The 14,720-nt window shown below is 41.7% G+C and overlaps 1 protein-coding gene across 24 annotated transcripts in view; it reads left to right on the top strand.

Moving 5' to 3' along the window:
• Positions 1-4,517: 4,517 nt before the first annotated feature.
• SLMAP (sarcolemma associated protein) overlaps positions 4,518-14,720 on the top strand; it is a 104,640-nt gene continuing 94,437 nt past the window's right edge. For all 24 annotated transcript variants that reach the window (XM_035338096.1, XM_035338095.1, XM_035338094.1 and 21 more), the window contains exons 1-2: positions 4,518-4,659; positions 4,837-6,172. In XM_035338096.1, coding sequence (XP_035193987.1) covers positions 5,975-6,172 — 198 coding nt within the window. In that variant the 5' untranslated portion in view covers positions 4,518-4,659; positions 4,837-5,974. The remainder of the gene's footprint in view (positions 4,660-4,836; positions 6,173-14,720) is intronic.

Here is a 14,720-nt window from a genome sequence, read left to right on the forward strand (position 1 = left end):
AGAACGGTAGCACTACAGGTATAACCACCCTTGAATAAATTCTGGCTGGTAATTAGAACAAATTTTCTAATCATTGGATCAGAAGATTTTGAAGGAAATGTTCCAACAAAAGGAGTGAGGACTAGAGTCCTAAGTTTTTCGGAGGAGCTTAGTGAGCTTGTAGAAAGTTTTTTATGTGACCACTGCCACTGTAAGATGAAGGACTCAGGAGTCGGACCCTTCTCACTCATATACCAGTGTTTATACACATACAAAATCTGTTCCAAAAGTGATTTACATGCAATGCTTCAAACACTGCAATGCAAGGTTTGTAGTTAAATATAAAGTGTAACGCAGCTCTGATATGCATTACGGGCTTTTTGTTTTCCATGATCTTTAGTTACTAGAATAATTTGACTCTTTATAAACATGATCATGAAACTAGCAAATAGCTTATTAGCAAATGCCTTTTATTCTTTTCCAGTAATGATCATTATCCTGAGGAAATGATCTTGCTCCATTTATTTCTCATGATATATCAGCAAGGACAGAAATACACTGCTAGAGAAAACATTTGTAGAAAATATATGTATTCAGAAGCTCCTGAAAACAACATGTCTGAAAATTCAAATTGGATTGTTGTTGTATTGATATGCTCTGCAACCACACCACTTAGTCTTGCCACCGTCCAGAGATATATGCTATCATGCACGCACAGAATATTGTGAATTTTATCAAGAATTGCAAGCAGTATATGTCAACAAATTGTAGAATCAGCAGTGTCACAAGAATCTTGCCATTCCTTGTTTACCTTGTTTTGTGAGACCACTTTTCCTGCCTAGGAAAAAAAAAATACTATATATCCAGTCACTGGATCTGAAAAGGAACTGTGATCAACAAACATTTGTCTGAGCTAGCTAGTCTGAGATGACACGCAGTTGGTCCTCCCCCTGGCCCTCTAGCGGACAAGAAGTGATTGCTATGAACCAAAATAATATTGTCTGTTCTCATCCAAACTGACACATTTATAGCTGCAGGAAAACTAACCTACTGCTCAGAAACAATTTTTTACTTTTTGATGCTTCAGCTTCATTCTGTATGTCCCTGCAGCTACTTGTGAGGCAAGTTCGTTTTGCAAGAGATACCACATCAGGACACAGATAGCAGTTCAAACTTTGCTGTATGTTTCCATATTATGTAACTGTAAATCCCTTTATGTAGTGTTATATTTTAAAATTTGGTATGGCTTCATGTAGGGCAATTATGCATATTATTTGATTTATTTCTGGAAATCACGAGAAATTGATTTAGTTAGCTGCTGCTGAATAAGTTTCAGAGGTGAGAACACAGCAGAAAAATGTGCATCTTCAACTTTCTCCTTATCTATTTATTCTGTTTTCATGTTCAACTTACATCATAATTTTTATATTGCAAACTGAACTTTTTCCACACAGCATGCCTCATGCATTCCATATCTAGCAATCTCTCTTTACTCAGGATCTCCCACTAAGCAATTGATTCACAACACCTTCTCAGTGACAACCTTAATCCACCATACAACATTTTGGTAGCCTTGTAGATCATCATTTCACAACATTCAGAAATTTGTCACTGAATTGGCTATAATGATGCTCAGTATTTTTTTTTTCCCCTCTTGGCAGTTACAGATAATTTAGAATTCACAGCAGGCTTTCTTCAGCAGCAGATCCTATTTTTCAACAAGTCCTTAGAACTAAAGGGTCTTTCCTGCGCTTTGGCACACTCAAACCAAAATCCAGATATTTAGCAGGTACATACATAAACTGTAACTCTGCCGCATTTCATCGTTCTGAAACAGACACCAGTTCTTTGGGGGACAAATGCAACAGACACCTCCCTTCCCTTTCCCTTATCCAAGATGGCTATAGAGCACGCTGTGTCTGCCCTCAGTTATGATGGCTATCATTAAAGTTTATGGACTTCCTGCCCAGAAGAAGGATGGCCACCGAGGTGGCATCTTGCTGCCCTTACCTAACATGGCTGCCAAAGCTCACTGCCTCTTCTGGTCGTGTGGCCAGCAGTGGTTTGCAGAAAAGATGCGTGTGCTTACACATCCCCCGTACTCCTGCTGAGCAGAGCATAGTGGTTGATTGCTCCATCCTGAACTCCCTCCATCCTCCTGTTGCTTTTCACTGTTTGAAGATGGACACTTTCTGATAAGTATCAAATACCTCATAAAATACTCATATTATAGTTTGTTTCCCCAATTCAGAATGCAACCACTTTCTGTATTTTTAAGTCTACAACTCAGCCTCTAATACCTTTTGAACTCAGTAGCCAATTTGAAATAGGATTAAAAAAAAGTCTGAGAGAGCTAAATCCATCCAACTTCTCCGAAAGCTGGCGCTCACACAGAAGAGGAGGGCTCGAGTTTAGGCCCCTTGATGAAAGCAGACAGAACTCTGTTGCTTGCTGAGCCACTTGGCAGCGCCCAGAAGTACTGGGCAGCTGGCACTGCTTGCCCCTTGGGATTGTCGTAATGGGATTTCTCCAGGGGATAGAGGGAGAAAGGTTCAGGATACCATGATATGGATAGCACAGGCTTAAAAGACGCTTAATTAAACGTGGGGTATTAGTTTGTTCTACTGGTCACAGAAGACCTTGAGAAAGATATTGTACAGACAGTACAGTATGAAATATGTTTGAATCTCATTAATATCTAAAAACCAGTACTTACTGTTCTCTGTAGAGAACAGCAGTAACTAATATCCCTCTTAGTTCTCTTAGTCCCTATAAATGCTAATGCTGCTTCTTCATCTTGGATTTGACTTTCAAACTCCTTTCTCAATTAAACATGCATACACAAATACGAGAAATGCTCTCATAAACATTCTTTTCATTCCAACACCTGTTAGTAGCATTTGTTCCCGCTACTTCTTACTCCTTTCCAATTCCTAAACATTCTCAATTATTTCTACTTTTGCAGCTCTTCCCCTCAGATTTAACTCCTGCTAGACTTTATTTCCCCATTTCCCCATCTTCTTGTTGTTTCTTTCCTCTTTTTGATTAATTATGGCATCCTGTGTGCTATAAACAACAGACATACCAAATTTGCATTTCCATAAAAGAGTAAATTAGAAATATAGTTGTCACAATAGTAAAATCTTACAAACAAGCTGATGGAGGGTATTGGGTGGTATATCATATACATACGCCATCTGTAGAATTCAGAACTACAGATACACAACCCTAAAGCTTCCATATACTAGTCTGTTTTTGTCCTCAAAAATCAAACTTGTCTCATTTTGGATTTCATCTCTTTGCTTCAAACACAGATACACAAACGTGTTTTTGCTGTTTTGTTCTTGGGATCATCAGAAGAAAAATAGAAAACTAGGCTGCAATGAATCCAACCTCCCCCCAGTAATAAGAGTCAGATTAACAGTTTAAAAAAATGACCCTGAGACTTTTATGTGCTATTACTAACAACACAGTAATCATTCTTTCTCTTAGGCACTTCACTGCCTTACCTCAACTGCTGTGTATTTCTCTCCTATATTGCGGGCTAAACTGCCTGGCACGGCTCCACTTCTTTCCTCCACGGCTGCCTGGCCTTCCTGGCATCACAAAACCCTCCCATCTCCCTAATCCCAACACCTTGTCACAGGGTAATTATAGTGCTGGCACAACCCCAGCATCTATCCTATATCAAACAATCTCTGCTTGTTTGCTTTATAGGGACTGACTGACTTAAAAATGAATTCGGACTGGAGAGACCTGTTCTGCACTAGCCTACTGTATGACCTTGAAAAAGTAACACCCTTTCCTCGATCTCTATAAAACGGGGATAACTACGGCCTTGTGCGATGCTCCCTGAACAGCTGAAGGAAAACACTGGGCCAGTGAACCCCACCTCCATCCTCCCCTGACCTTTTTGTTCCTCTGCCTTGGGCCTGCAGCAGCCGCTTCAAGGGGTCCCCCCCAGCTGCCAGACCATTCCCAAAGGCAGCAAAACACAGCCAGCCTCTCCGTCAAGCGGCATTCCCAAATTTTGCACCTAGGATCACCAAATGGCATGAATAGCACAGGGAGGGAAGGCGGGAGGTGTTGGGGAGCGCCTCGAATAAACAAGACATTGGGGACAGCGCAGAAACCCTTCTCTGCTTTGGGGTGCCCCCACCTCAGGGCAGGGGTGCCCCCTCGCTCCTCACCGAGGGCAGAACCGCGGAGCGCCCACCCTGTAGAAGGGGATGGCGCCCAGCCTGGGGGCTCCCTCACCTCAGCGACCTGCCCCGGCTCCCACATTCTAACCGTGCCCTTTCTGCGCAGCCCTTTTCCCCCTTCACAGCCCCCGAGCCCCTCACAGAAGAGCCCCTCACAGGAGAAAAACCCTCACAGGTGACCCCCCCACCCCCCGCTTCCCCCGCCCCCTGCAGAGGGCAGCAGCGGCCCCAGGGCGGCAGCGGCGGCTTCACGGGGCCGCAAGGCGGCTGCGCGGCTCCCTCCCACCCCCGGCGCCTGCGCAGCCTCCCGCGCGGAGGCTGGGGGCGGCCTCCTCGACTCGCCTCGCCTCCGGTCAGGCCCCGCCGAGGCCGGCTCCTCCCTCCGCCTGCCCTCCCCCCCCCCTCCCCCGACCCCCGCCCCTCCCCGGCTGCCGCACCGGGTAGGTTTCCAGTCACTATGGCGGCCGCTGCGCTGAAGGTAAGGGAGGGAGACCCAGCCTCCCCCACCCCCCTCCCCGGGCCGCCCCGAGCCTCCCTCGGGGCCGGGCACCGCTAGGCCGGGGGACGGAGGGGGCTGGGGAGGGGGGGGTGAGGAGGAGGAAGGGGGGCGCCGGGTGAGGGCCGCGTCTGACCCGGTTTGTTTTCGCCTCCGCAGGTCGGAGGAAAGTTTTCGCGGCCGGCGGTCGCCTGAGAGGCAGAGCTACCGAGCGGGAGGCGCCCGGGCCCGGCCGCCAGGCCTCTCCCGCCGCCGCCGGGCGGAGAAGCGTGAGGGGCCGAGGGGCGCCCCCCCCCCGATGCGCAGCCACCTGCGGAGGGGCTGAGAGGAGCGGAGCTGCGGCCGCCTCCTCCTCTTCATCCTTCTCTTCCTCGTCCTCCTCTTCCTCTCCCCGAGCAGGGGGCTCCTGGCTGGGACCCCCCGCTCGCCGCCCGGAGGGAGCCTGCCCCGCGCCCGGCCCCGCTGGCAGCAACCTGTCAGCCTGCTCCTAGGCCGGCCCCGGAGGAGTCTGCCCCCGCCTCGGCTTGTCCCCGAGAGAAGCAGTTTGCAGCCCTCTCCATGCCTTATCAAGTTCCTTATCTGAGTGGCGGCGAGGAACTGTAGAGCAGTGTCGGCTTTATCTGGGGTAGGGGAGGAAAACAGCATAGCTCCTAAGTCGAGGACCATCTATTCGGCTTTGTTTTAATATGCGAAGATGATGAAATGCGGCTTGCCCTGTGAGACGACTAGATCCCTGTTGTGGAGCGAGGGCTTCGTGGTCACCTTCCAACTCCTCACCTGTGTGCTTTGAGAGAGGACATTAATCCTTTTCCCCCTTCCCTAAACCTTTCTTTGCTTCCATGTTACGTGGGTCAGAATTTTGGTCAGTGTTGTTTACGGAAGGGGGAAAAAAAAGAAGGCAGTTGAGGTCCCAAACAAAAGTATTTGTATGACTCATCTACTTGGATTTGAGACATTCTATCCTTCTTTCAAGGAGCCTTTGCTTCTCTTTGAAGGAATCAGATGCTTGTTCCTATTCTTCCAGAGGAGGATGGATTGAAAGTTGTGCATTTTAGACTTTTTCTGGGCCACTGCTGATGTTGTTAAAAGACATAATGGGGCTTTTTCACTGGATTATTGCCAGAATTAGTTTACACACTGAAACAATGAGTTGTTAGGCCTCTCATACGTGATAATGTTTGTCGTGCTTTAATGTAAAGTTGCTGTGGAGGTTCGGCTTAAAAATTGTGGAGGACAGTCTGCATCGGAAGAGGTTCTCTTCATCTCTGGTTGGTGTGGCAACCCCAATCTGTCCTCGATGCCTTCAGCCTTGGCCATCTTCACTTGCCGCCCGAACTCTCATCCGTTTCAGGAGCGTCATGTCTACCTGGACGAGCCTGTCAAGATTGGCCGCTCAGTGGCTCGCTGCCGGCCAGCTCAGAATAATGCAACTTTTGACTGTAAGGTGCTGTCCAGGAACCATGCTCTTGTCTGGTTTGATCACAAGACAGGCAAGGTAAGACGTTTTGCTTTGCTTTCTTTATTTAAAAACAGCAACATTCACGCTTGTTTTGACAAGGCCCTGTGTGTTGCAAGTCACTTTAGTTTCACTGTAATAAATATGGTTACATGTGGAAGGAGTAAGATTTGTGTTAAAGTGATTAATTCTCAGGTAAGTTGATAATTTCTTACTGTGCGGAAACTTTACCTATTGTTAAAAGTACGTAAAGCAAGCAGTTGAAGATAAGTGATGAAGAATTTGCATGCATATTGTTCATTGCTGGGAGTAGGTGATTTTGAGGTGAGTAATAATTATAAATCTGAAAGCATAGGATTGTATGAAGGAAGTGGCGTAACAGTATTTTTTTTCAAATGCTGAGAAATTATTCACTGAGCATGTAAATAAATCTCATTGTGAGGAGCCATCAAAAAGCTGGTTTTTAAAAATGCTGGGTTTGAGTGTCATTCTTCCTACTTGTCATTTTGAAATTGTATTTAGAGTGTTTTGTTTGGGTCTGATAGAAGGCTTGTTATGACAGCAGGAATGTAGCAAATGGCATACAAGATATTTTCTCATTGATAGTGAAAATTATATTAAAATATGCCTGTGTTTTACTAACCCATCACTGTTTGTCTCAAAAAGACAGTAGATACCTTGGTAAGTGAAATTTAGGGGTTTTGCAGTGCATGTTTCGTCCACTAGGGATTGAACTGGGACAAGTAAAGCCATTTTACTTAATGACTGTCAAGTTAATTTTAAATTTCCAACAAGAAATGAACAAAGTGCAGATTTCAGTTGCTCAGTATGGTATTTTTTAAATGTTTTGATATTCCACCCTAGAACTTCGTCTGCTATAAATCAGCTCTTTTTTAGCTTCCCTGCATGCCCTTCTGTGAAATGTGGTCAGTGGAGCTCTCGATTTTGAGAATAATATGGTCTGTAATTAATGCAGTATTTCTTAGTAGTATGACACAGCATGAAGAATAGTAGAACGCAGTCAAAGTTCTTAAACCTTCCATTGTTAACTATCCCATGTTATGCAATACTTGGGCATGATGGGACAAGACAAGCATTTAATTTCTTAAGGCTGGGCTATGGCTTGGCTTTCAAGTTACCTGTGTGTAATTGTGCGAACTGCTATCTGTGCATTTCATTTAAAATGTTGTTTTGGCTCTCTAGTGTATATAATGTGCGTTCTTGGACTCTTAAGAAAACTTAACATGCAGGAAATATTGCTATTTTTAGTTTAAGCTTAGTTTTTAACCTTTGACTCAATAAAGTAAAATGTGCTGGTTTATTGTACTGTTTTTAAATTCAGAAGCATTGTACATACAGATTTTATTAACATTTCTCATGATTTATAAACATTTTAAGACCCTCATATACCCTGTGATAGCTATAAATTATTTAGCCATATTAAATGAGGCTTAATTTGATAAAGCATTGGGTGGTGAGCAAGTCTGCTAATAGAGGAGTTTAAAAGAGTCAACTGGTTTTTATTCTGTTTTTAAATGTTTACTTAGCTTGGCTTTTCTAATCCATGTCAAAAAAAAATATATGTGATTATTCCTTTTATCTAGCTGATCTAAAATAGCAACTTAGTAGTAGTAAATAAGTCAGTAGTAGTAAATAAGATGGTAACATGGCATCTCTTGAAATACTGTCGTGCGGTGAGTTAATGGGAGTCCTGATGAAAATTGCCCATGTGAGGATCTTGTTCAGTAGCCATAATGATCAACTAAATAGTTTCAGGTTTCAGGTGATGCGTTGGAATACGTTACTATAATTTTTATACGTAGTACTGTAGAAAGGGTAAAGCAGAATGTAGAATTTTGGTTTCTGTGTTTGTTTCATTAGCAATATCATCTGATTTTTGGATCTGGCTGAGTATCTGAATGGTAAATTTGGGGAAGATTGATAGTTGAAGGAGAGAAGAAGATACATCCTAAGAGATAACAGATAGAAGCTGTTGGGAAACAGCAGGTAGATGAGCTGTTGGTAAATAGTCTTAATCTTGTATCACAAAAGTGATTTAAAAAAAAACTGTTATGCTTTAAAAGATTAAACAAAACCCTAAAATTATGCCAGAATATTTGCATGTGAGAATGTTTATCATCATTGTTTACAGAACTTCAAATAAGCACGTCTCATCTAGGAATGTCATTATCCTATCAATGACGTATATTTAAACCTACATAAATTATTTTTGCCACAGTATTTGTAAACATTTCTTAGGAGCTTATGTATAGGACTTTTACCAATACTGTTTTTTTATGAAAGATAAAGGACCTTGAAATGTTAACTCTGTTACTAAGAGGAATCTTTGAATAATTCAAAATAGTTCATGAATCATCTGGGGCTATGCTTTGAAAAGCTGTGTTCTTCAATGGCAATACCAGTTTCCAGTATTCCCAGTCCATCCTCTTTGCTGCCTCTTGAGCTGTCTTTCAGTTGTACTGTAATATTTTTTTTTCCTTGAGGGTTTGAAGTTCTGTTTGTTTTTATTTCAGTAAATCACGTGAGTGATCCTGTTTGCTACATAGCCTGTAAACAACAGCATCAGCATAATCGGGAGGGAAGGGTGGAAAGTGGGGAGAGGGAGCATCAGTAAATATTGGTGAGGGAACTATTAAACAATTTTTGGGGGGGCAGGGATATGCTTAAGTTGAAGTGAATCACATAAATACACCAAGTTGAAGATGATATGTTATTCTGGGTTGAGACAGGTGAATATTTACCTTGTATAAAGACACTCTATGCGTGGGAAAAGCTGCCTGCCCAAAGGAGATAATGTCTATGTAATGCTGGCATTATTAATGATAAAAGTGGGATGCGTCTTCAAGATCACAAGTAAATAGCAATTAAATGCAGATGTTTCAAGTTACATTTCTTTTTTAAAATGTTTTTGAGCACATGTAATCCTTTTGAACATGAAACCTGAAAAAGTGATGGTGGAAGCAGTGGAGGGGGAAACCTGTACTCATTTTTTTCTGTGCTTAGTAGAATATTTATAGAAAAACAGCGCAATGTCTCCATTTGCTTGTGTTTATAGAAACAGTACAATGTATCCTTTTGCTTTTTGTGGATTTTTCTTATAGCGGTAACATGAGAAGCTTATGCTTAGAATTGATTTTGATATTATTTTTTTGGGGCGGGGGGATAATTGCATGTGGATCTTTTTAAGAGAGGCCTGTAGGAATGAGTCACTAGATATGTAGGAAGTGGATGTTGTGCTGAGCAAGGAGTGTTCCAAAAAGTGTGAATCAAAGCAAAAGAAAGTGTGCTATACTTCAGAAAATCTAAATGTGTTAGTTCAGCTTCTATCACTGCAGATGGACAGAAACAATGTAAAAGCTGTTTAATTGGAATAGTATTAAGCCTGAGTTGTTTTTTTTTGTTTTGTTTTTAAATAAGCAAGTTAAAAAGCCGTGATAATTTGTGTGTGACTTCTCCCAGGCTGAAGTGCTTCTGGCAGATGGGTTTTGGTACAAGAAGCTTTTGGTACAAACCTGAAGTTTCCAGCAGTTAGTCAGACTTTCAAAAAAGAGCTTCTCGGAGTTCATCCAGTGCCTGAGGTAGATTGTTGCGAGTGGCTTTTATAACAGAGAATTCAACTGTGTGAGAAGTATTGTCTTAGACCAAAAGGACTACAAAATAGTGGTCATTTTTAACAACTGAAAAAATCTGTAGGCACAAGCTTCCATGTTAGGGTGGCAGTTAATACTGTTTTCATTTAAGTCAGCGAGGATATGAATTGAGTTGAACAGGCTCATGTTATCTTGGTTACAGAAATGCTAATTAGTAGATTAAAAGCCAAATAGTCAACATGATAGCAGATGAAGTTTATTAAGGCTGTACTTCATGGCTTCTAGCCTTAAATTATGTGGGATAAAAGAATGTTAAAGAATGTTCCCTGCAGGGAGCACCCTCTTCAAACAAAACAACAAAAAACCAACCCCAGAGATACAGCCAGGGAACTAGAGGCTGGACAGATTTGTGTTGGTCCCTGGGAAAATCTTGGAACAAGTTTTGGAACACATTTTTGGCCACGTGAAGGAGGTGATTTGGTAAAAGTCAGCATGGATTCAGCAGGGACAAATCATCTCTGGTGAGTGTGGTTGCCTTTTATGAATAATTCACTACATTTGTGTGCAGGGGAAAGCAGCGCACACTATTTGCCTTGTCAAAAGCCCTGCTGAAGACAGTGTTTTCCATGGCAGCCTTCTGTCCCAGGTAGAGTATTGTGGTCTGGACAGCTAAACAAGTAGATTAAAAAAAAAAAACAACTGGTTGGATGATGAAGCTCAGGGAGTAGTGGTTAATAGTTGGCACTCCACCTGAATGTTGGTAATGAGCAGAATGCTACAGGAGTCTGTACTGTGACCTCTTGTATTTAACATCTTTATCGATGACCTGAGGGAGGTACTGGAGTGCACTCTCTGTGGCAGGGTCATGAAGTTGATACGCTTGAGGACAGGGCTGCCATCCAGAGAGATGTCACCTTGTAGAAGAAAGCCTCAGGAGCATGAACAGGGACGAATATGAAGTCCTGCAGCTGGGAAGGAGGAACCCCGTGCAGCTCTGCTGGCCGGGGACCGACTGCTTGGGGAGCAGCTCTGCTGGAGAGGACTTGGATAGGTCCTGGTGGGCACAGCAAGCTGAACGGGATCCAGTAGTGTGCCTAAGTAGCAAAGAAGGCTGAGAACGTGTTGGGCTGTAATAAGAGGAGCACAGCTGGCAATTATCCCCCTCAACACTTCGTTACACCACGTCTAGGGTACTACATCCAATTTGGACCAACAATATAAGAAACACATTGGTAAACAGCAGTCAGAAGATTAGTTACTCTTTTTTCTTGCTGTATTGTACAAGGGATAAACATATTTTGACTGTGGAAGGAAAAAAATAGAAAAAGTAATTATGCTGTTCAAATAACATTACATATGTTGTGTGGAGGTCAAGACTTCGGGAAGACTGGAGAAGCATAGGACGCCTTCCTAGGACATGGTGCATGTTCAGAAGTGTTTGAGTAAATCTGTTTCACAGAACTTAGTGGGATATGAAAAATGGTGTTTGGAGCTGCAGGATTTTCATGAGAGGTTATTTCTGCTGCCAGCTATAGAGGTACCTGTATGATACTCTGGGCTGCTTGGTGCTGATCTATGTATCAAATGTTTAACTTCTCATGTATGAGTAGCATTTCTTTAGATAGGTAGCATGTCTGACATTTATTTTTCCTCTAATACCTCTTTGCATTATTGTTACAGTTGTCTTTGAGAGCTGAATAGTGCTATCAGTATTTTCAGTGTTGCCCTGTGCTTGAGTCTGCAGTGTCTGTTGAAGAGACACTTTATCTTCCAGACACTGGTTATTCCAAGTGGCCTGGGAGACTGACCTGGGATCTTCCCTAATGCTCCGAGGTGAAATTTCAGTGCTTAGATGCTTTAGCCTGTACGGATACTTGTTAATATTTTTATGTAAGTGCTCCTCACCCTGAATGAACTATCCAATTTTATGCTGGTATAATCATAAGTAGGATAAGAGTAGGGAGCTATCAGTTTCGGCAAAGTTCACCAAAATGCTTCTGTTAGAAGCCATGTAGAAGATCGGCCGGCCATTTATAGCAGAGGTGAGCTGCTGCCGACAAGGATTTCCCTGCAGCGATACCATCTAGAGTCACTGCTGCAGAGCTAATACTGTAATTCTTGGAGCTGATCCATTGCAGTCATGATGCATCTGTACTGAGCCAGGAACGCCAACACATTGATTAGGTTTTAAAAACAAACAAAAATCCCTTTTGTATTTGAAATGAATTTTTACAAACCTCAAATGAATTATATTACTTAGCAGTAATGAAGGCCAGTAAATGTGTTTTCCTTAGGCCTCTGATGCCGTAGTTTGCATTTGCTCCTGGTTCTGTGCTTATAAATGTAAATCTTTACTCCCTAACACTTCTGTTATTTAAAATCTTCTAAACTTTTTTTTATTTGAAAAACTTCCATGCATTATTCGCAGCAATCCATTGCTTGTTGGCAGGTAGATTTACATTACACTAGAGAAATAATTTTCATTTGGCTTTGCCATCCCATTTCTTTTTTTAGCGAGTTAGAACAGTTTGGATTGCTTCATTATCTAGTGAAAGTAATTGAATTTGTGTCCTTTAAAGAGCCGTGTGGGTTAGTGGTGTTTAGCTGTGTCAGTGTGCTGCTTTGAGTGGATTTCAATCTGATCTGGCTAAAACTTTGCAAAATGTGTAAACAAATTCATCAGCTGATTTATTGTGTTCTGTTTTTTTGCCATTTCTTTTAATAGATAATGTAAAATGAAACTGGTGTGAACTTCATTGTTTACAGACCAACCTGGCAAGTGAAAGGGAAGGAAGAATGCTGTCTCCATCCCTAAAGCTAGCAATTTTTACAGGCTATTGCTACTAAATTATATGATTGTTTGTTGTCTCTGGATTATTATTATTTTTTTTTTGAGTCACATCAATAATTGCTTCCTGTTGATGTTACTAACTTGCTGAGTTTGGATTATCTAAGAACTCCAAGTTAAGTCTTGCTGTGGCAATGCATTGGTGTTCCCAACTTGTCTGTATTTCTAGGAATATTTCTTCAGGTAGCAGAACTGATGGAAGAAGGCTTGCAGCGTTGTCAGGTTTTTGTCCAGTATAGCCACACCTTTTTTTCAGTCTGGTTTAGGAGTGGGAACCTCTGGCAGAAAGGTGGAGTGGGCTGCACTATCTTAAGCCCCTGCAAGATGTGTGCCAGAGACTCTGAACAGCTTCCTTTTTGAAAAAGAAAATAATTGTGCTGGCGCCAGACACTCAGTCAAATACAATTTCAGTGTTACCTTGCATCAGACCCACAGGTATGTGATTGAGCGATGTCTTAGAGTTCATTTCAGTCTCAAAAATAATGATGAACTTCCAGCAGGCTTATGACAGAAAGTCCCAAATCCTGAATTAATGCTGTAGTTGAGGGGAAAAGCACAATAAACCCTAGCAGCCGTGCTATACTTGCAAAGCATAAAAAGTAAATATTAAAAGTACTGGGATTAGTCAAGGATAGTTAAGGGCACGAGGAATTTATATTTTTGCAAAAGTAAGTTACACACTAGTTAATGGTTCATCTCTGTATATTCTCATAAGTACAGCTGTAATATGTCTTCCATAAAAGTAAGGTAAAGAAGTTGTGGATGTTTGTGTATAGATGAGTAACCTTTTTAAAGGAAGGAGTAGAAATGCTTATGTTTCAAATCAAAGAAGAAAAACTTTGGTATGGGCCAAATAGACATTTGCACAGCACGTTCTTTGGAGGGCATTTGGTACTGGCTGCTGCTGTTTGCATATGCCATTGGTCTTGCCTGATACAGCATTTTATATTCTTAACTGGCACTTTCTCAGAGTTGTGCCTTTTCTGGATGTTGAGCAAGATGAAGTTTACACATAGATTTTCTAAAACTTTGATGTCTGATGATGCAATATTAATGCTCTGTAAAAGGTTTTTGTTTGTTTGTTTAACACTTTACTCCCTTCTCAAGAACAAAACAAAACAGATTTTGATGACTTTGTCTTGTTTTCTGTTATTAATTTTCTTTTCTTGAAGTGTGATACTTAACCATATAGAGTAGAAGCCAGATCTCCTGCTTTTGCAGAGCTGGGCTTTTAGCCTGTCTGCTTGTTTGCCTTTTAAATTTCTGGTGACCTTTCCAGTGATTTCTGGCACGATTAATTGGCCGCTCTCTCCTTGTCTGGTTGCTGGCTATGATAGTTGAATGAACTGACAGGCGGTGGCATTGCAAATCAATGTTGATGGTATTATTACTTGCAATTTTATTCTAGCATTGCTGTTTTCTGTAGTTAAATACCATTTCCAGGTGCTTGAAGACTCTGAAAGCTTTCAGGAGGCATAATGAATTATTTGAAAATCTTAACATTTTCAATTTTGTTTGCAGGGAAAAAAACACAAAACCAAACCAATTGCTTATATTTGGATGTGAAATAATCCACTCTGCAGACAAAATGTTCTTCTAATCTTTGATCTAGATAGGTAATTGCAACCCCTTGTTATTTCCTTGCTGTTGTTACAGGGGTTCCTTTTGCTGAATGTAAGAGGATTTTTAAGGTTATGTGGAATCAGTATTATATCATTAAGGATCAAGCTATAAGTTCAAATATCTTTTGTTTCTGTAGGTTGCAGAGCTGTAAGTCATTATGTATAGCTAGGGTGGTATCTACTTGGAAGGAAGCTAGAATGCTACGAACGAGGGCTGCCAAAGTGCGTGATAGGGACGGACTGTCACAGAATAAGTTAGGTTGGTAGGCACCTCTGGAAGTCATCTAGCCCAGTTGTCAGCTTCTTGGTGGGACTAATTGGGTTGCTTGTGGACTTGGGATAGAATTCTGGGTACAAAATTAATCCTTAACAGCATATATATGTATATATAGATAAATCTAGTATTATGAAATACCTAGAGTACTCATTTTATGGTATAACTTAAAATTCCCACCAAAATATTTCAGCTAGAAATTTTCTTAAAATGTACTAGACAGACAAGAAGT

The sequence above is a fragment of the Oxyura jamaicensis genome, chromosome 12 (genome assembly GCF_011077185.1).
Source record: "Oxyura jamaicensis isolate SHBP4307 breed ruddy duck chromosome 12, BPBGC_Ojam_1.0, whole genome shotgun sequence".
Classification (NCBI taxonomy): Eukaryota; Metazoa; Chordata; class Aves; order Anseriformes; family Anatidae; genus Oxyura; species Oxyura jamaicensis.